The sequence below is a fragment of the Saimiri boliviensis genome, chromosome 6 (genome assembly GCF_048565385.1).
Source record: "Saimiri boliviensis isolate mSaiBol1 chromosome 6, mSaiBol1.pri, whole genome shotgun sequence".
NCBI lineage: Eukaryota > Metazoa > Chordata > Mammalia > Primates > Cebidae > Saimiri > Saimiri boliviensis.
In genome coordinates this window covers 103,944,048-103,964,426 of record NC_133454.1, presented here as the reverse complement: position 1 = coordinate 103,964,426, position 20,379 = coordinate 103,944,048, and the positions used below count along the sequence as shown (strand labels likewise).

The following is a 20,379-nucleotide window of genomic DNA, read 5'->3' as shown; positions in this document are numbered from 1 at the left end:
AAGTGATTCAAGCAGTCATCTCATTCTCAACAGCTTTATAGAGATATAATTCATGTATTTTATAATTTACCCATATAAAGTATACAATTTTGTGGTTTGTAGTATATTCAGAGTTGTGCAACCATCACCACCATTGATTTTAAAATATTTTCATTATCCCCAAAAGAAACCCCATTGCTATTAGCTGTCACTCCCCATTCCTCCATCTCCCTCAGTCCCATACAGTATTGACTCTACTTTCTATGTCTATATATTTGCCTATTCCAAAATTTCATATAGATAGAATCATATATTTGGTCTTTTGTGAATAACTTCTTTCAGTGACTACTGATGGGGTTCAAGATATGCTACCCCAAAATGTGACTGTAGGAGGTAGAATATGCGACCCCAAAATATGCATCTTTAGCATTAGAATTGTTTTGAGCTGATTTTTTGGAGAAACTGCAAATACAGGAGAAGCACTGAAAACAAGAGAAGTTATCCTTTTGTAAAATAAATTTACATCTGTAAAGGAAATCTCCATTTGCAGGAGTGTCTCCCTCTCTATATCAGGAAGAGAAGGATGACTCTCAATCATTAGAAACTCTTTTATGTTATAAATGGTGAAGGCACCAATTTAAATCTGTGTAACAAACTTTTTACCTTTGTTTACTATGCTTTTCCTGGGTCTCCCCCCATAACGAGAAAAATTCCCTTCCACGGTATTTATGCCTGAACTCAGAGCCACTTCTTTAGGATTTACTTATATTCCCTTAGGTATCCCATGCACACATGAGGTATATATGTTAATAAACTTCTGTTATTCTATTGATAATATGTCTTTGTTAAAAGGATCTGTCTCAATTAAGAACTTTGAAGGGTAGAGATGAAAATTATTTTTCAGGATCCCAGTTTTCTAAACTGGGCTTCAAAGATGGAACTGGATTTAAATGATAAAATTATACCCATTTATAAGAGATAACATTAAGTGAAAAAAGTAGAATACAAAACTCTCCATATATAGTTAAAACAAACTAAATAAAGACCGAGAAGGACTCTGTACTTCTATATGTGAGTCCTTATGGATGAACTGTAACCTAACTTAATAGGTAGACAAGATTGAAAACTTATATGCACCTATAATAATCGCTGAGTCTTGGCCAATCCCAGCAGCCATACTTCAACCAGTCATACACTACTGAGGGTTCAAGCTGTGTTCAAATAAGGCAAATGCTGTACCAATCCAGCTGTTTCTGTACCTCACTTTTGATTTCTGTATATCACTTAACTTTTTTTTTGGTCTATAAATTTGTTCTGACCACAAGGCATCCCTGGAGTCTCTGAATCTACTGTGATTCTGGGGGCTGCCCGATTCACAAATCATTCATTGTTCAATTAGACTCCTTTAAATTTGATTCAGCTGAATTTCTGTTTAAACAAACCGTGTTCAGAAGTGGAATCTGAAGTACAGCTTCTAACGACCCCCAGCAGTGCTGAGTGAACAAGTAAGGTGCCTGCAGGACCCACCTGTGTACTTTAATCTCTCAGAGTGGCTGGGGAACCTAAGTATTTTCCTGGATTTCAGAGCTGCACGGATTTGCATTTTGAGCTCTCCTGAGTTTCTTTGAGAAGAAATTTCTGATCCAAACTAGGTTTGGAAGTCACGACAGAAACTGGGCTGGGTCCAGAAATGGATTTGATCTGGTAATTAACTGGCTGGGATCCAGTAAGAGGCCTCTTACATCTAACTGGGTCAGAAAGAAACTGACAGCAAATGGTAGTATTTTAGGGGTATAAAATTTGGCTCTTAAAGATTTGCAAGGATTTTTTTTTTCGACCCCTTTGTTTCATTTTTCCTGCCCACTTAGGTAGGAAAAATCATTGCCTAAGTTAATCAAGGGACTCTGAGAGCAAAGCCAATGTTTTATGTAAAGATGGGATCCTTAATTTCTGAAAAACAGAGTTATTTTTGGCTTATACATAAGGCACAGGAGGCAGCAAGTCTTACAGAAAATGGCGAAATCTTAGTAAAGGTAACTTACAGTAGAACGTTCTGAATAAACAACAATGCACTGAACTGCATTTACAAATGAGAGCCCCCCAAAATTGTATCTGCTACCCTTTCAGCTTAGTTACTATCCTGATCCAAAGGAAACAGAGCAGCACCAATTGGCTCACTTTGGATAAGTAATGGGGTACATTTTACCTTAGTAAAAGATGGGATTGGGGTAGAGGTCCTCCCCTCAGTAAAGTCCTTCTTGGTTGAAAATGGATTAAAGGTGACAGGGTCCAACCAGGGGTAAGTTTGAGCCTTGCCAGTTCAATACTGGGTGCTAGGCAGAGTGGCTAATATCTAGGTTTAATCACACGTATTTTGCCCTGGCCAGAATGAAAAATGTTAATTAGGTTACGCCATGTAACTCCCTGGGTGGCAACCTGTAAAACAGAGAGGCTTTTGCCTACGGAACAAAAAATATGATTTTCCTTTATGATGTGGCTTGGCCCGCAGGGTTATAGTGTGGCAAGCAGGGTCACTAGGGCCTCTCAGGGAAAAGGAACCCAGAAGTCCAGCCTGCCGGCAAAAGGGTAACAATTTCTTACCAGTCAGACTCTGACCTTTCTCTCTCCGTGCAAACTCGTTAAATGAACTATAAAAGTCACTGTTTATCTCCTCTATAAAGTCTGGATTAATACAAAAAAAGACATCCGAGGCTGGTCTTAAGCTGTAGTGAATCTGGTGTGCTTTGCTTCTTTCTGTATTGTTCCGTCATAAAGCGGGGTACCTTAGGATAAAATGCATGCCTAGGACCCCATAAGCCTGCTGTCAAGACGGCCCAGAAAACTGGTCAGTTATGTCCTTGGAGCTCGACTTCGTAACCACGTGGCTGTGCTTTCTCTTTTCAAAATGGCAGCCCAGGCTCAGGGCTCACTTCCTGGCTTAGGGAATGAGTACTTTCTGGTTTGACATCTGCGTGACCTTGACCATTGATTCTCTTTCCCTCCAGGAACCGTCTTAAATTTTCTTTTTCTGAGCACAGAAATTGGCCATTTGGCCTACCCAAAGCTGGGTAATAAAAGATTTAAAATGACTTTTTAAAAAAGAGTGCTATGGTTAAACGTCAGATTAATTAAAAGCAGATATTCAAGCTCTAACAGCCTGGGACTCCTTGGGAAAAACAGGGGGTGCCAGAGACCCTGTTTGTGGTGAGAGGGAACAAAACCTGTTTTCCTCATGGAACCCCAGGAATTGGAAATGGATAGATCCACCCAAAATCTAAGGCTCTGTTCTCTTTGGGATCCAGGAGCTGGTATAAAAATGGAACCCTTGGCCGGGTGTGGTGGCTCAAGCCTGTAATCCCAGCACTTTGGGAGGCCGAGGTGGGTGGATCATGAGGTCAAGAGATCAAGGCCATCCTGGTCAACATGGTGAAACCCGTCTCTACTAAAAATACAAAAAATTAGCTGGGCATGGTGGCGAGTGCCTGTAATCCCAGCTACTCAGGAGGCTGAAGCAGAATTGCCTGAACCCAGGAGGCTGAGGTTGTGGTTAGCAGAGATCGCGCCATTGCACTCCAGCCTGGGTAACAAGAGCGAAACTCCATCTCAAAAAAAAAAAAAAAATGGGACCCTTAATTTCTGGGGACCTGTTTTGCCTTCCAGCTGTGCCTGCTTATTACACTGGACCCTAGAAACTACATGCTGTTCTGGCCTTGTTCTTCTAAGGACTCTAACCTAAAGCCAGTAATCCAATTTAAGAAAATTTAAAAACTGGCAAATGAAAAATCTTACAACTACTGGATTCTCTTTGTAGTATACATGTATTGTATATGTAATGTTTATATGAAATAGCTCCAATTAATAGGCTTTAAGAAGAATAAGCGCCTAAATATTTTGTCAGAAAAGTAAAAACTGTAATGTTTTAGTTCACATAACTTTAGTATTGGGAAACAAAAACTGCTTCCTACGCTTTTGGAAATTGTTCAGTTTACTTACTTTGGAGCATTAGATTGTAGATAAGGTCTGGGGACACATGGAATTAGCCATGCCCCCTAGCTATGCAAAGAAGGTTATAAAGAAAAGAGATTTTACATAAGAAAGGATTTTGTATGGGTAATTCTTGTCCTAAAGTAAAATAACTGATTGTTTAAAAAGAGGGATGTTTAGGATAAGTCAGAAAATCCACACATGATGTAGATGGCTAAGTAATGAAGGGATTCATGAAAGGACATTTATGCACCAAAAGCAAAAGTTGCTAAGAGTTACCATTATAACATGTGATTGAGACTACTGAAAAAATAGTTTTACATGCAAGGTGTGTGAGGAGAATGAAATGTGTATTTAGTGAAAGATTATAAGGCATGGGAATGTAAATTTCTGCCTAGCTTAGAGGGTTAAAGGATTATTTTAAATTAGATAAGAATAAGCTAAAGGTTTGAACAAGTTGTAAAAGGTATTAATCTTGTAAAAAAATTCTGTGTATGAACACAGTGACTAAATTTAAAACAATATTTTCCAGTTTTTTCATAAATTGAATACAGAAATAAAGGCACAAACAGGGTTGTGTAAAGCACTGATCTGCTCTTTAACGGAAATTTGTAAAGGGCTATAAAAGGTTTATGAGAATCTCACCTTATGGTCAAACTGATTAAGATTGGAAAGATTTGTCTATAAGCTTTTATTAAAAATTGGAGTTGATTTGTCTATAAGGTTTTACTAAAAATAGTAGAGTAATGCAAGAGTGAAATTTGGCTTTCTCTTTTGAACAATATTTTCATGTAATATTAAAAGATAATAAAAGATTTTTGTTTTTTAAATAAACTACCAAAAAGGGGTGAGGGGAAAGAGAGAGATTGGAAAGTTAAGTTTTCACTCTATCAATGAGTAAATGTTTTTAGTTTTAAAAAAATTTTTGACTCATCATTTTGGCTAAATGAATGACTTATGGCAACCTGGAATTCTATTTCATAATGCCAAGTGTTTTAAACCTTTAACATATTTGACAGGGTACCAAAATCAAATTTCAGCTTCAAAACTGTCTTTTCTTTTCTCTAACACTGAAATGCTACAGAGGGCCCCTAAAGCATCCAAAAGAGAGGTAAACAGATTTGACATGTTACATGGGAAGCATTATCAAAAAATAAAAAATAAACAGTTTAATCTTCTTCAGATTGTATTGTAGTGAATGATATTAACATATGTTCCAAAACTGTATGGGATCTCTAAAATTCTAATATGTCTGAGTATGTGCTATCATTCAAAATACTACTATTTTATGTTACGTTATTGTAGAATACAAAAATAACCAAATTTCCTTCTCAATTGTGTTTTTATCTGTAACTATTTAAAGTCATTTCCACAGTTAATTGCTTAATGCTGATGTAGTTTCTGAAAACTTCACGAGCACACAAAATCCGAGAATATGGTGTCTTTTAGGAGGTTCATCAAAGGATGAAAATGACCCTAAAAAGCACTCCTAAATACAGGTTTCTAATAACTTTAGAATCATATCATTTGAACTGGGTAAGAATTCCTGGAACTTTAATGAAAAGACTGACTGGGTTATAAAACTGCTAACCCAAGCAGAACAAAAATTAATTAAATACCAAGAAAATACTTTGGGCCAGGCGCGGTGGCTCACGTCTATAATCCCAGCACTTTGGGAGGCCGAGGTGGGTGGATCACGAGGTCAAGAGATCGAGGCCATCCTGGTCAACATGGTGAAACCCCATCTCTACTGAAAATACAAAAATTAGCAGGGCATGGTGGTGCACACCTGTACTCCCAGCTACTCAGGAGGCTGAGACAGGAGAATTGCTTGAACCCAGGAGGCAGAGGTTGCGGTGAGCCGAGATGGCACCATTGCACTCCAGCCTGGGTAACAAGAGCGAAACTCCATCTCAAAAAAAAAAAAAAAGAAAAGAAAAGAAAATACTTTGCCAGATTTTAATGCAAAATCAGCTGATACTGAAATTGTTCAGATTCACAATTTGAATGAACTCTATGGTCTAAGTCAAATTACCCATGATAACCCATCAGTTATGAGTGCTATGCAATAAGTTTGAAGAAACAACTGGTACTCAGGAGGACATAAGTCCAATGTTAATTAAGCATGGACTCATGGAGAACCAGGATGGCCACCTTGTCCTTCCTGAGTCCTGAAAGCTTTTGTTATTAAAAGTTCTGTATTCCATGACTTGTCATGGAAAAGGAAAAAATGATACAAATTGAATATATTGGTGTGGTGACTTACAAATTGCTAAAATAGTTTATAAATAATGTTTGGTTCTATATTCCTGCAAAAAAAAAAAAATCAAAGCTTCAGGTACATTTCATCACCTCATGGGCCATTTAAATGTATTTTTTTAAAAATTTCATTCAACTGTTATTTTCAATCCATGTTTTCTGGTTGTATAAAAGCTCTCCCATGTGAGAAGGCTAATGTTATAACACTAAGTTATTATCCCACAGTGCATTTTCACCAGGTAAAGAAAGCTTTTTATGGTTCACTGAGGACAGTCAACCCCTTCACAATCTAGAACCTGAAGACTGGATCCTCTAAGAACATCAGAGAAAAACTGTTCTTGCCATCCACATTGCAGCAAAACTTTGGAACCTTGAATTTTCGGTTCATAATCTCACAACTGAGAAGGGTCCTTCCACACTCTTAGACATGTACACCCATTAGAACCCTTAGAGTAAAGCTACCCAGGTAATCTCTCCCCAGAAGATGGCATCCTTGATGTGAACAGCTATTTTCAGGATCACAGATCAAGACTTCTACTATCATGAGACTCTATGAATATTTTTTCTTATTTATGCTTCTACAAACAACAGAAATGAAAGGGGGTCTGTTGTGTGCACTTATAGAGTATACTTTTATTTGTGCAGGATTTTGCAGCCAGGCTTACACATGGATAACCTTATATTTCATAAGATAAAAGATGAAGGCCCAATGTAGGGTAGACATTTTAATGGTACATATGTTGCCTCATTATCAGTCAGAAACAGAACATTAATTCACTCCTCTTAACCTACATCATGAATTAAAAAGAATACTGCCGGCTGGGCAGGGTGGCTCATGCCTGTAATCTCAGCACTTTGGGAGGCTGAGGCAGGTGGATCACCTGAGGTTGGGAGTTCAAGACCAGCCTGACCAACATGGAGAAAAACCCCATTTCTACTAAAAATACAAAATTAGCTGGGCATGATGGTACATGTCTGTAATCCCAGCTACTCGGGAGGCTGAGGCAGGAGAACTGCTTGAACCTGGGAGGCGGGGATTGCAGTGAGCTCAGATCGCAGCATTGTACTCCAACCTGAGCAACAGGAGTGAAACTCTGTCTCAAAAAACAAAAACAACAACAACAACAACAACAAAAAACACTGCCAGGAAGCTTTCACTCTTCGAGAAGGGCATAATTTGCTAGATCCTTTGTCCATGGTTTGGAATAAAAAAGGCAATGATTAGAATGAATCCCACATAATCGGCTCTATAGCAGATTCTACTGTAAAGGCTATGGTTACACAACAGACTTTAAATTCTCTTGCTAAAGTTATACTAAATAATAGAATTGGCTAAACAGAAAAGTATCTGTGTATGTGCAGCTGTTGGCCTATAGAGAAAAAGTCTGGTATTATAGAGATTTAGTTGTGGGGGATTAATGAAGAAACTGCTTGGTTAAGTGAGTAGACTCTAGCTTTCTTTGATATATTTGATTTTAGGTGGTTTGCTTTATGGGGACCCTGGGTTAGGAGCATACTCCAAACTCTTGTTATTAACCTTTCAATAGTCATAATAATAGTCTTTCTGGTGTACTCTATTCTTTCAAAGGTTTTAAATGTTTGCATACAGCCATCTCTAGAATGTCAAATGGTCTCTCTTTAACAAGAATGACAAGAGCTGAAAGAAGTATTATAGGGCACCATAACCTATGAATGACATGCTGAGACTGGAAACCCAAAATGATGGTAACTGAGAGTGGCGCTAAGGTCATAAGTTTTGGTCATGCTCACCTAAGTGAGAACCTGGCTGAAAAGGGGGAGTTTTTAAAATCAAAATTATGGGATGCCATTGTTTTAGACTGAGCTCATGCACCAGGCCCCAACAGACCAAACAAAAATGGAGTTGCTCATGCTAAAAGTGACATAATCAAACTAAGACTTTAAAGAAACATAGGTCTCACACCAGAAAAAAACAGGTTTTGTTTTTCTCCTGTAAACAGGACATTCCAGCATAGAGATACCTGCTACTCAGCCTTGTGCCTATCTTTGTAAGACTCACTGTTCTACTGTTTCCCAGTGGGTTTCAAGACCAAATGAAGTACATTTATGATGGTAATACTGACATCAATGACTAAAGTTTTAGTCAATCTCTCAAAATTAAGAAAATGACCAAAAGGGGGGAATTGTTAAAACAAACTAAATACAGCCTAAGAAGGACTCTGCACTTCTGTATTTGAGTCTTTGTGGATGGACTACAACCTAACTTAATAGGCAGACAAGAATGAAAACCTAACTTAGAAGTATGTGCCTGTTACAATCGCTGAGTCTTGGCCAATCCCAGCAGCCACACCTCAACCAGTCATATACTACTAAGTGTTCAAACTGTTCAAATAAGGCAAATGCCAATTCATAACCAATCCGGCTATTTCTGTACCTCACTTCTGATATCTGCATGTCACTTTACTTTTTTGTCTACCAATTTGTTCTGACCACAAGGCACTCCCGGAGTCTCTCTGAATCTGTTGTGATTCTGGGGGCTGCCCAATTTGCGAATCGTTCATTGCTCAATTAAACTCCTTTAAATTTAAATCAGCTTAAGTTTTTCTTTTAATAATATATAATACAGGTTAAACATTCCAAATCCAAAACTCAAAAATATGAAATGCTCCAAACTCCAAAACTCTTTGAGCACTGACATGATGCTCAAAGGAAATGCTCACCGAGGCATTTCAGATTGCAGATTTTCAGACTAGGGATGCTCAAGTAGTATAATACAAATATTCCAAAATCCAAAATTCAAATACTTTTGGTTCTCAACATGTCAAACAAGGGATACTCAATCTATAATACCATTTTCTGCACAAAAGGCAAAGAACCATAATGTTATCCAGTGTTTTCCCATAGGTGTCTCTCACCTCAAAGTATGGTCAAAAAGAATGCATATGACCATGTGCATGAGAATCATCCAGGTTGCATATTTAAAAAGCATATCTCAGAACCAAAAAATTAGATGCTTTGGTGACGCTCAAGAATCTGCTTTTTTAAAAAAAGAAAAAAAGTGAGTATCCAAAGTTTACAAACCACTGCAGGGATAAAAATAGTGGGTTTTATTTCTTTCTTCTTTATACTTGTTGGTGTCTTCTACATTTTTCTACAGAAAACAAGTACAGATAGTCCCTATATGACGGTTTGACTTATGATTTTTCTGCTTTATGATGGTGCAAACATGCTACACATTCAATAGAAACTGTACTTCAAGTACCTATACAACTATTCTGTTTTTTACTTTAAAAGGACAGTATTCAATGAATTATACAAGCCCATTCAACACTTTATTATGAAACAGGCTTTGTGTTAGATGATTTTGCCCAACGATAGACTAATGTAAGTGTTCTGCGCATGTTTAAGGTAGGCTAAGGTATGATGCTCAGTAGGTTGGATGTATTAAATGCATTTCTGACATAATATTTTCAACTTATGATGGGTTTATTGGGATGTAATCTCATTGTAATTCAAGGAGCATCTGTATTTCTTTTATAATTGGATAGGGGAGGGTGAGAGGCATAAGCTGGTTTGTTTTGATAAAGCCAGTGGAATGGTGAAGGAGAGAAAGAGCTTACTTCTCCTTTTTCTCTTGCCCAACTGTCTACAGAGGATAAAAAGGGGCCACATTTACTTCTGGGTGGTTTCCATGCCTCAGAGCTTAGAGCAGGAGTGAGAGAGCACAGGTATTTTTCCCAACTGGTGTCCTCCACTAATCAGGTCAAACTGTGGAAGTACTTGCCTCAGTTCTTTATTTAGCTAGGGCGAAATGCTCTGAGCATTACGGCTTTTTTTTTTTTTTTTTTTTTTTGCCATCTCCCCACATTTTCTGTTGGAAAAGGCCATGCTCCAGTACTAGTTCTCAGAAATTGCGGAGCACTGTGCTGTGGCTGTAGGATCCCAGTAGAGGGAGGTAAAAGAAGAGTGTGAGGGAAAAATAATCAGTTAAGGGTCGTATTGCTAGGGATGCCAGGGAATATATACATTTATTTACCCATGTATTCAATAATAGAGTATGGATGAAGAACATGAAATAAGACAAACCTCAAGTTAAGCCCTGGTCCCATCACTAACTAGCAAGCTATTTAACCCACTAAGTCTCAAAGTATTCATCCATAAAACAAGACAAGTACTTTTTTTTTATAGGGTTGCTCTAATAGAGAATACATATCAATTACTATGTGCCAGGCTCCATGCTAATAAGGGCTGAAGATCCAGAGATAAAGTAAGTATAACTCAGGACCTCCAAAATTCCCTACTTTTTAAATTAAAAGTACAGAAGTAGGTCAATAATTCTAATAACTCATCAACCAAAGGAACACTTCTATATGTAACAACTTGATAGCTGAGGCATCTCAATTCCCTGCTTTGGCTCCTTGGATAAACAGTGCCCCAGGGAATACTTCTTTTTTGGCATGGGGCAAGGATTAAGATGATGCCTGACTTGATCTTTGTGAATAATAGGACACAATAACAAGAATTTCAAATTAGGTTTTGCTTATATTCATCACTACCTGTACATTTGAAATTTATATTTTTTGACAAGAATCTGATTATCACAGAAGAGTGAAGAACTGGACTCTGTTTCATGCCAATTATATCAGCTATGAAAAATGATTGCAAAGCTATTTTGCAATTATAAAATGCTACATAAATGCTGAAATAAAAAAAGAAAACCATTCTTGGATTTATTTAACTAATTTCATGTTGCTAGATAATTTTTTGGTTTCACACTTCAGTAAGAATACCTCTAGAGGCTAGAGGAAACAAAAGGAAAAAAAAAACCTGCTGTTTTAGGAAGTCTTGGGTATGATCAGATCCTATGTTTAATCCCACTCCAGTCATGGAATAATGTGAGCCACTTGGCTCAAGTTTTAAGATGCTTCCTTTTTGAGAATATAAGATTAATATGAAACCAAGACACACAACTGTGTTGTTAACTGTTTACTTCAAGCACACCAGTTATAGGAAACAATGAACAGTGCATATCACAGTGAAAGAAAAGCAATCAACACATAATAGAGAGAAAGTGGCTATTATGAACTGTATAATAAGAGGTTAGTTTGATTGGGCTTAGCATGTTGTTCTTTTGGTTCAATGCTTTCTGAGGACTGGGCAGGGGAAGGAAGGAAAGGGAATCAATGTGTTTTCTAAGCCTAGGTTACCTCTGAGTAAACTGTGAAAGATAACTGCATAGTCACTACAAAGGAAAGCTGTGAAGATAAAGAACTAAGAAAGCTTTAAATTTCTTAAAAATCCAAGTATAGACACACATATATATACACACACACCTGATTGATTACATTGTAAAATTTCCCTAAAGCCCTGCATAAATGTAAGCAATTTACAGATAAAAATTTTGCTTGTGCAATAAGTGTTTCAGCAAAGTATGGCTGGAGAAAAAAAAATGTTTGCAAACTGCATCAAGTCAAACACATTAGGACAACTTATGTAAAAAACCACTTCCTATTAATCCTTTTGACAAACTGAAGATTATTTGTTATTAAAAGTAATCTTCTTCCATGATATAAAGGGTTCTAGATGCCAAGAGGTATGCATCCTTTAAAACAGGGTTCAACGCAGCAACATCCATGCACAAAACTGTTTGGTCCTGTGCCCTATTTCTTAACCATCACTGGCTCTGATTCCTCTCCTCAGGCTCACTCACAATGGCTGGTTGTTTCTGATTTTCCTCTGGTTTCAGAACTCAGCCTACACCTCAACAATGTCAGGGAGCTTTGATCATCCTCCTAAATCCTGATCAAAACCCATTTCCCTCCTTTTGGCTTTGTTATTGTTGGAAGTGACAGTGTAAGCAGTCCCGTCCTTGTAGCCTGAGCTGACTTCCCAATCCACCTTTTTCCCCTCCCTATTTCTTTGCTACCTCTGCTCAACTTGTCAGTTTTATAAGCCTAGATTTTTATCTACTTTTTTTTTTCAAAGTTGAAATCACCTGGACTTATTTCTAGGGGCTCTTCTATTTGTTCAAAGGAGGAAAAAAAAATCATTAACAAGCACAGAGAAAAATAGCTAAGGTATAGCACAGAGGTTCTCAAAGTGTGATACTTAACTAGCAACATCAGCATCACTTGATAATTTGATAGAAATGAAAATTCTCTAGTTACCCCAGGCCAACTGAATCGAAAACTCTGGAGGTGGCCCAGCACTCTGTATCTTAATACATGTTCTGGGCAATTTTCATGTACACTAAAGTTTAAGAACCTCTGGGTCTGAAAGAAAAGATGTCCCACAAACGCTTTGGATAAAATGAGGCATCTTATTAAAAAGAATCAAGTCTATATTATTGACATACATAAAGGAAAAAGCAATTGTAAAGCCACAGGTATAATTCTGTAAAAAAAATTTTGAAAATGTATTTCTACAAGGAAAAATGTCTAGAAGGTTACATACTAAATTGTTAACAGTGGCTAACTTGGGGGAGATTTATTCTACTTTTTCTTTATGAATATTTGTATTTCTAAATCTATAAACATGTATTATTTTATAATTTAAAAAAATGATTAATCCAGGTATCTTCTACTGATCTCTAGCAAAACTCAGAGGTAAAAATTAACTCATTCCCCAGTAGGCTTCAGTGTCTGGACTAATCAAGCTTTGTGATGCTTTAGGGAATTCTAGAGGAAGTGAGGCAGAGACAGTGCTCAGTCCTCCACGACTCAATCAGTGCTTCTATGTAAAGCCTCTGTGCCAGGAAATGACAAAAGTCACAAAGCCTAAGAGATTTTTGCCCTTCTTAAATAGGCCAGCTCAAAAAAGGGCATGGTAGGGCTCTGTGGGAAAACAGAAAAGCCAGAAAACTTTGGTTGTCTTGGAAGATGCCAATTTATTTCTAGGAAAATGTTCTTTGTTGCAGAAATTATATATTTAAGTGACCCATTTTTTACCCCCATTGCTGACATGGCAGTCATTCTACAATTAGGTTCAACCTTCTTCAAACTGGCTCCAAGTATATACAGCATATGCTTGTGGTAGACTAAGAAGAGGCTTGAAAATAAAATGGGTTGGTAGCAAATGACCCAGGGCAAAGAAAGAATAGGTGAAAGAGAGGCGCGGGTATACACATATACCCAGGATCAAGTCAGGTCCTTACAAATATCCTTTACCTTATGATGCATCAAGGGAAAACCCTGACACTTCCAGGGATTCCTCTCATACAACCACTCAATCCTTTCACTTCTGGCAAGCTTTCCATCAGAAGCACTATATGCATTCATAAAGGCTCCCAAAGCACTTTACCTGTATTACCGCCATACATAGAGAACACTCAGTGTGATTTGTACGCATCCTCTCCCTCTTCACTGCCCTGCTTATTATAAATTTGGCAGAAACAGAATATGGTTGTCTCCCGCAGAACAGGAGTTGCCCCAGAAACCAGAGAGACTTGGTAAGAAAAACTTTCAGTAACTTTTAATAAGTGGTTCATCCTAACTAAAGGAAAAACTTTTATCAAGGGTCCTCCTACTTTGAGCTACGAAAGATGATAAAGGTTACCCCAATTTTTTCTATCTACCAAGATACACTCTACTTCTGGAACCCTAACTACACCAGAAGACAAGAGATCTTACCCATGTCCCCAATACTTTCATCACCATATGAAGAGAAATTTATTTTTGTGGCTGCAGCCAGCTTTTGAAGACTTTACCACCGTCTGTGGCTCTGCCACACATTGCGTTTCAGTTTAGAAAACTGAAGCACAATGTGATTCTGTGGCAGAAAGGAGATAAACTCCAGTGCTTGGTTTGCAGCACGACATAAAACAAACAGTAGAGGCACTGGAGTCAGTTTGAATTTCACCTCCATATTATACTAGTATCGGGCAGATGAGTCTACCTCTCTAAGTCTCAGGGTTCTTATCAATAAATTAGGAATAAAATGCTACTTTACGGTGTTGTCAAAATAATTAAGGTATTTAAGGGGAGAGCAGCAATGAGAATTTGGCATTTAATGGGTACAAAATTTCAGTTAAGGATAATAAAAAGTTCTGGAGGTGGACAGTGGTGATGGTTGTACAACAAAGTGTGGCCAGCTATGGTGGCTCATGCTTATAATCCCAGCTCTTTGGAAGACTGAGGCAGGCAGATCACTTGAGGTCAAGAGTACGAGACTAGCCTGGCCAACATAGTGAAACCCTGTCTCTACTAAAAATATAAAAACAGCCGGGTTTGGTGTATGTTCCTGTAATCCCAGCCGTTCAGGAGGCTACGGCAGGAGAATGGCTTGAACATGGGGGGCGGAGGATGCAGTGAGCTGAGATCGTGCCACTGCACTCCAGCCTAGGCAAAAGAGTGAGACTGTGTCTCAAAAAAACAAACAAACAAACAAACAAACAAGCCAAAGTGAATGTACTTAATGCCATTGAACTATAATTTTATATATATATATTTAGTACAATTACGTTAGAGTCCTAGCAAAGTGCCTGGATATCAGCAGATACTCAGGAAACGCTAGTCCCATTCCTTTAAAAAAAAAAAAAAGAAAGAAAGAAAAAGGAAAAAAAAAAAAAAAAAAGGACCTACAGTAAAATAAAATAAAATTATGCTCCTTTCCCTATTTGTGAAAAACTGTGATTCTAAGGCAAAGCCAGCTGGCCCCAATACCAGGTAGTGCCACAGTAAGTGTCTGGGTAGGAAGGAGAAGGGAGTCTGTGTTAGTCACAGTCCCTCTAGCATGTTCAGTTCCCAGTTTACTTCCACCCCGTTATGGTTTCTCCCAGAATATCAATCTTCTAGACCCTAACATATTTAAAATAAAATAAAATAAAATAAGGGCTGGGACACTGAAATCAGTTCCCAAACCAGACTCAAGATCATGAAGAAAAAAGTATTCTGAGTGGCAGCTGGCTCCTGGAAGCAGTGGAGAGATAAGACGCTAGTGCTGAACACCAACTAGATGAGTCCGGATCCTATTCCAGTCCCTGGCATTAAGATGATCAGTATTTCTCTCAGATGCCTTTGGCAGCATTTAATGGGCACAGAGGACCAAAGTCTCAAAGAACCCTGGTAAAGGAAGATTAAAAATGCACTTGTCTGCAGTTCAGGGAAAACAATTAATGATTATGCGTCATAAGTCATAAAATAAAGAAGGGGAAAAATAGATGACTTATCTTTAGGCATATCCGGACACTGTTTCTGATGGACAGGCTTAATTAAATCTTAATGCAGTGTTCAGAAAGATGGTCATTAATGCCCCACAAATTTAGCTCAGGGAGAATAAAATTGCTTGGGGTGTCAACACTCAATCAGTTCCAAAACAATACTTACTTTAGGGTCTGAGCTCTTGAACTTCAGCCTTTCCACCAATTCAATCATAGCCGCCTTCAGTCCACCTGAGTCTTTGCTCTAGAAGAAAGAAAAGTGAGGGGTCACCAGACAGTATTTTGTTGCTCTCTCAAACACAAACAGTATTTCGGAGGACAATGAAATAAAAAGCAATTTTTTTCTTGTCAGCCAAGAGAGCTAAACAACTAAGAAGAGGTGCATTTCCCCTCTTCCCCTTCTCTATAGACAAAGAGAGTCAGGACACAAATTGCCCAGTGACTGGAAGAACTATATGGAATAAAAATTAAATACAATTTGTATAGGCTGACTCACTGCTTCATCTCAGGCTCAACTGTGCCAGTGTTCACTGCGGCTCCGTGAAACAGTTTCATACAAGATGTCTATTGTATAAAATAGTAATTTTTATTTTGAACCTTTATGCATCAGATATAGACGTATGCAATATTAAATATACTTAAAAAATTAAAACAAAAAAAAACAGCCTGAAATTTAATTATGAATAGAACTGCAGTGTAGTGATTAAGAACAGATTTTTTAACTGGGTATGCTAGCTTGCACCTGTAATTTCAGCTACTCAGGAGGTTGAGGCAGGAGCACTGCTTGAGGCCAGGAGTTTAAGAGCAAAAAACCCACAAAACTGACAGGTTTTTGAGTCAGACATATATAGTTCCAATTTTGGATTTACCATTAACTAGTTAATTAATCTCAGGCAAATTACTAAATTTCTCAAAACCTTCTCCTCCTTCTATAAAATAGGGATAATAAACCGGGCTATTTGGGGCCTAATTAAAACAATGTTTTAAAAGGTATTAGCACAGTATGTGACACACAGTGAGTGCTCAAAAATTTCACATGCTATTACTATTCTTACAGTATAATGATTTAGAGTAGTACAGTAAAGTAAAACACTAATGTGAGCCCCAAATGCAAGCATATGTATATAATTTTATAGTAGCCACAATTAAAAAGTAAAATTGATTTTGACATATTTTACTTAGTATATTCAAAATATCATTACAGCATGTAATTTCAACATGAGATTTTTTTTTCCTGCTAGGTCACTGAAATCTAGTATTTCACAATTACAGCCCAATCAACTTAAACCAGCCACATTACAAGTGCTCCAAAGCCACATGTGACTAGTGACTACTATATTGGTCAGTATAGATTCTGAGTACTAATGGCCCTAGTGCCGTTAGTCATACACTAGCTGTGTGACCTTAGGCAAGTTACTTACCCTCTTGATGACTCAATTTTTCTTTATCTGTAAAATGGAACTAATAACAGTATCTATTTCACAGGACTGTAGTAAAATTAAATTAGTTAATGTATGCCAAGTGCTCAGAACAAAGCCTAGCACATGGTAGATACAAAAGGAAGTATGAAACAGTTTTATTAATGCCTCCCTCATGATGTTTTCAGTTCCTTAAGGGTAAGAAGCATATGTTTTATATCTCTGTATCTCTTATGCCCAGCATCTAGAAGTTGTAAAAAGTCGCCGGGCACGGTGGCTCAAGCCTGTAATCCCAGCACTTTGGGAGGCCAAGGTGGGTGGATCACGAGGTCAAGAGATCAAGACCATCCTGGTCAACATGGTGAAATCCCGTCTCTACTAAAAATACAAAAAATTAGCTGGGCATGGTGGCGCGTGCCTATAATCCCAGCTACTCAGGAGGCTGAGGCAGGAGAATTGCCTGAACCCAGGAGACGGAGGTTGCGGTGAGCCAAGATCGCGCCATTGCACTCCAGCCTGGGTAACAAGAGCGAAACTCCGTCTCAAAAAAAAAAAAAAAAAAAAAAGTCTAATCAATGAATGAACATATAACCTTAAGACATGAATGCCCTAATAATAATACATTACACTATATATAGGACAATCTAAAATCACAGAAATTCATTTATTTTCTTGTCTCAACAACTCTATGAGATAGGCAGGACCATTCATTTTACCAAAGAGGGAAAGGAAGCACGAAGAGGTAAAATCACTATCATTTGTATGGGGGAAGGGACAATAAAGAAGCACAAGAATAAACAGACACTGCAAATAGCTTTTACTCAAAATTGGCCTCTGGATCAGTGATAACCTATCTTCCAAATTTACAGAACTAATTTCAATTCCTCCAAAATAGGAAATACCAAATAAGATTCGATTATATAAATTATAAGCTACTAAAGGCTCAATTTTTCCCTCTGACCTTTCTTGCCTCTCAAGACTACACGGTAAAACTCAGACATAACATGCCTACAACCAATATCTACTTTAGATGTGCTCTCCAAACACAGCTTAGATGTTTTAGCAGTGGTTCTAATTTTAATAAGTTCTATTTTTTTAAAATGATGGTTTACAACTTGCCTAATTCCTCCACTAATTTTAATCTTTAATTTCTGTAGTCTCACAGCAGACAGTTGAGGAAAGGAACCTAGAAGTCACATACCAGGGAGCGGATGAGACTGGAAGTGCCTAAAAAAGGGTTAAGTTGCCAGACACAATCCTGCTTTTACGAGATGATCAGACAATAAAGGCTGTCTGGTGATATCATTCCTCTAACCTGCTTCTCATTGGCTGAACAAGCAGGTCACTTGTCCCTGGAAAGCTCTCTTCCCCAACATCACAGCTGCCAGCGCCCATTTTAAGCTCTTCAGCAAGAGCCCTGATGTATTATGACTTTACCCCAGCTCTAGAGAACAGAAAGGAATGCACTAAATTGTGCCTTAAAAGCTTCAGAAAAGAATAAAACGACAACGAAGGAATGCCTAAGAAGCAGACAGCCTGTCTGCAGGCAGATGTGCCTCATGTAAACGCGTAAGGGAACCCTAGTCTCCTTTCATAAAAATTCAGTGTGTCAACAGATTGCTTCCTCCTTTTCACAAAGCATCAGCAGTATCACCTAACCAGGGAAGAGACAAAGGAGAAGAACCTTAAAAGAGTCTCCCTTAAAGAAACTCACCTGTTCCACCTCCCCAACCCATTCTCTGTGAATTATTCACAAAGATTAACTGGGCTCTATGGTGAGCCTGCTATATTCAGTCTCTAAATGAGTGAAGAAAACCTTTCCCAAAGGCTTTTTTAAAAAACATAAAATAAGCAGTTGGTCAGAAGGAAGAGGCTCCTCTGGGCAGACCTGACCCTGACAGCTGCAGAGCTGGGGCAAGAGTCCAAATGGAGGACTCTGGCCCCAATCCACTCCCACCACTTTCCCCACATTCCAGTCCCTTCCTGCACCCCAAGGAGCCTTGTGCACAGGTGTTCAAGATAGCATGTCCAAGCTGAGAGTACCCCTCTTGGTCACCCCGATACATATGTGGGACCTAGGGACACATGTGTCAGAGGCTGGTCCATCTTCAGGCAGATGGACTCAGGAAGAGGCTCTGCACGCCCTGCAAGCAAGCTCAGGCCATTTTACCAGGTAATTCTTAGGTAGTTAGGTACTTGAAGAGCAGTATGGAAGGGCACAGTCATGGCTACAGGAGGGGTCTTCAAAAGCATGGGACATAGCCCAATTACTGGGGAGACTGAGGCAGGAGAATCGCTTGAACCCAGGAGGCGGAGGCTGCAGTGAGCCAAGATCAGCCTGGGTGACAGAGCAAGATTCCATCTCAAAAAAAAAAAAAAAAAAAAAAAAAAAGCATGGGAGATAGGTCAGGTGCATGGGGTTGTTTGCGTTTAAGGGTGGTGGTATCTGAGTCTGAGTATTCTCAGACCATAGAATAATACCATGTTTTGGTTGGTTGTTGAGGACAGCCATTAGTCAAAAGACAGCCAGACAAGAGATTATACCCTCATATGTTCCCTAGTTAGGGAACTAGTGAACAGAACAGCTAGTGGAACAGAATAGCTGCCTCTGAATCCTGAGTTCTAATTGAGAAATGAACCAGGAAAATAACAAAAGGCCGGCTAATTCTAACCTTACAGACATTCAGTTCCATAGTAGAAATGATTATCAATCCTTGGGGCACACACCATGACTAGTAAATTAGCAGGATTCTCCTGCTATCCGTACTTCTCCACCTTCATCCCACCCAATGCATTCCAAGAACACAGGAGTTCAATGGGAGCATACCTTGTTTACATACCTTGTTCCTCTCCTAAGAAGGTGTAGAATAAAAAGAGACAAATGCTACATTGTGACACCCACCACTCAGAATTTGATTAATCTGTAGAAGTGTAGGATGCTTCACAAAAGCCAGTTCCTAGGAATGAATCATAATAAAACCAAAGAAAGGACAAAATGGTGTCCATGTGAAGGTATTCTTTAGTCTCCAAAGCACTTTCATATGCTCTTTCATTGGCATTTCACAATAACACTAAAAAGCAGTGTGTTCTCACTTTACAGTTGAGAAAAATGGCTGGTGAAAATCAAACGAAACAAAAAATCAGAGAGCTTATACTCTTTCACTGGCATTTCACAATAACACAGTAACTGAAAGGTAGTATATTCTCACTTCACAGTAGACAAAAACGGCACTGTGGAAGACAAACAACAGCCCCAAAATCACAAGATGGTCAATGACAAAACCAGGATCAGAAAGATCTAAACGAAAAAGATTTATAACATATACAATCGAAGACACTGGTATCAAGAATATAGAAAAAACACATAAGGAATTTCTATAGCTCAGTAAGAAAAAGCCAAATAAACCCAAAAGAAATCCCCCCCAAAATATGAACAGATAAAATGAGACCCTGTCTCAAATAAACATACTAGAAATGTGAAATGCAAACACATCAGAACATGCAAAAGATGCTCAAACTCACTCATAATTAAAAGATCATTTATTACCCATCAGCCTGAAAAAAAATGTAAATCTCATAACAGCAAGTGTTAGGCCCTGGGGA

At 38.3% G+C, this 20,379-nt stretch overlaps 1 protein-coding gene across 1 annotated transcript in view; it reads right to left on the bottom strand.

The window, feature by feature from the left end:
* Window positions 1-20,379, bottom strand: part of TRIM44 (tripartite motif containing 44) — a 130,934-nt gene that overhangs the window by 92,870 nt on the left and 17,685 nt on the right. The window contains exon 2 of the mRNA XM_003919993.3: window positions 15,525-15,602. Within this exon, the coding sequence (XP_003920042.1) occupies window positions 15,525-15,602 (78 nt within the window). The remainder of the gene's footprint in view (window positions 1-15,524; window positions 15,603-20,379) is intronic.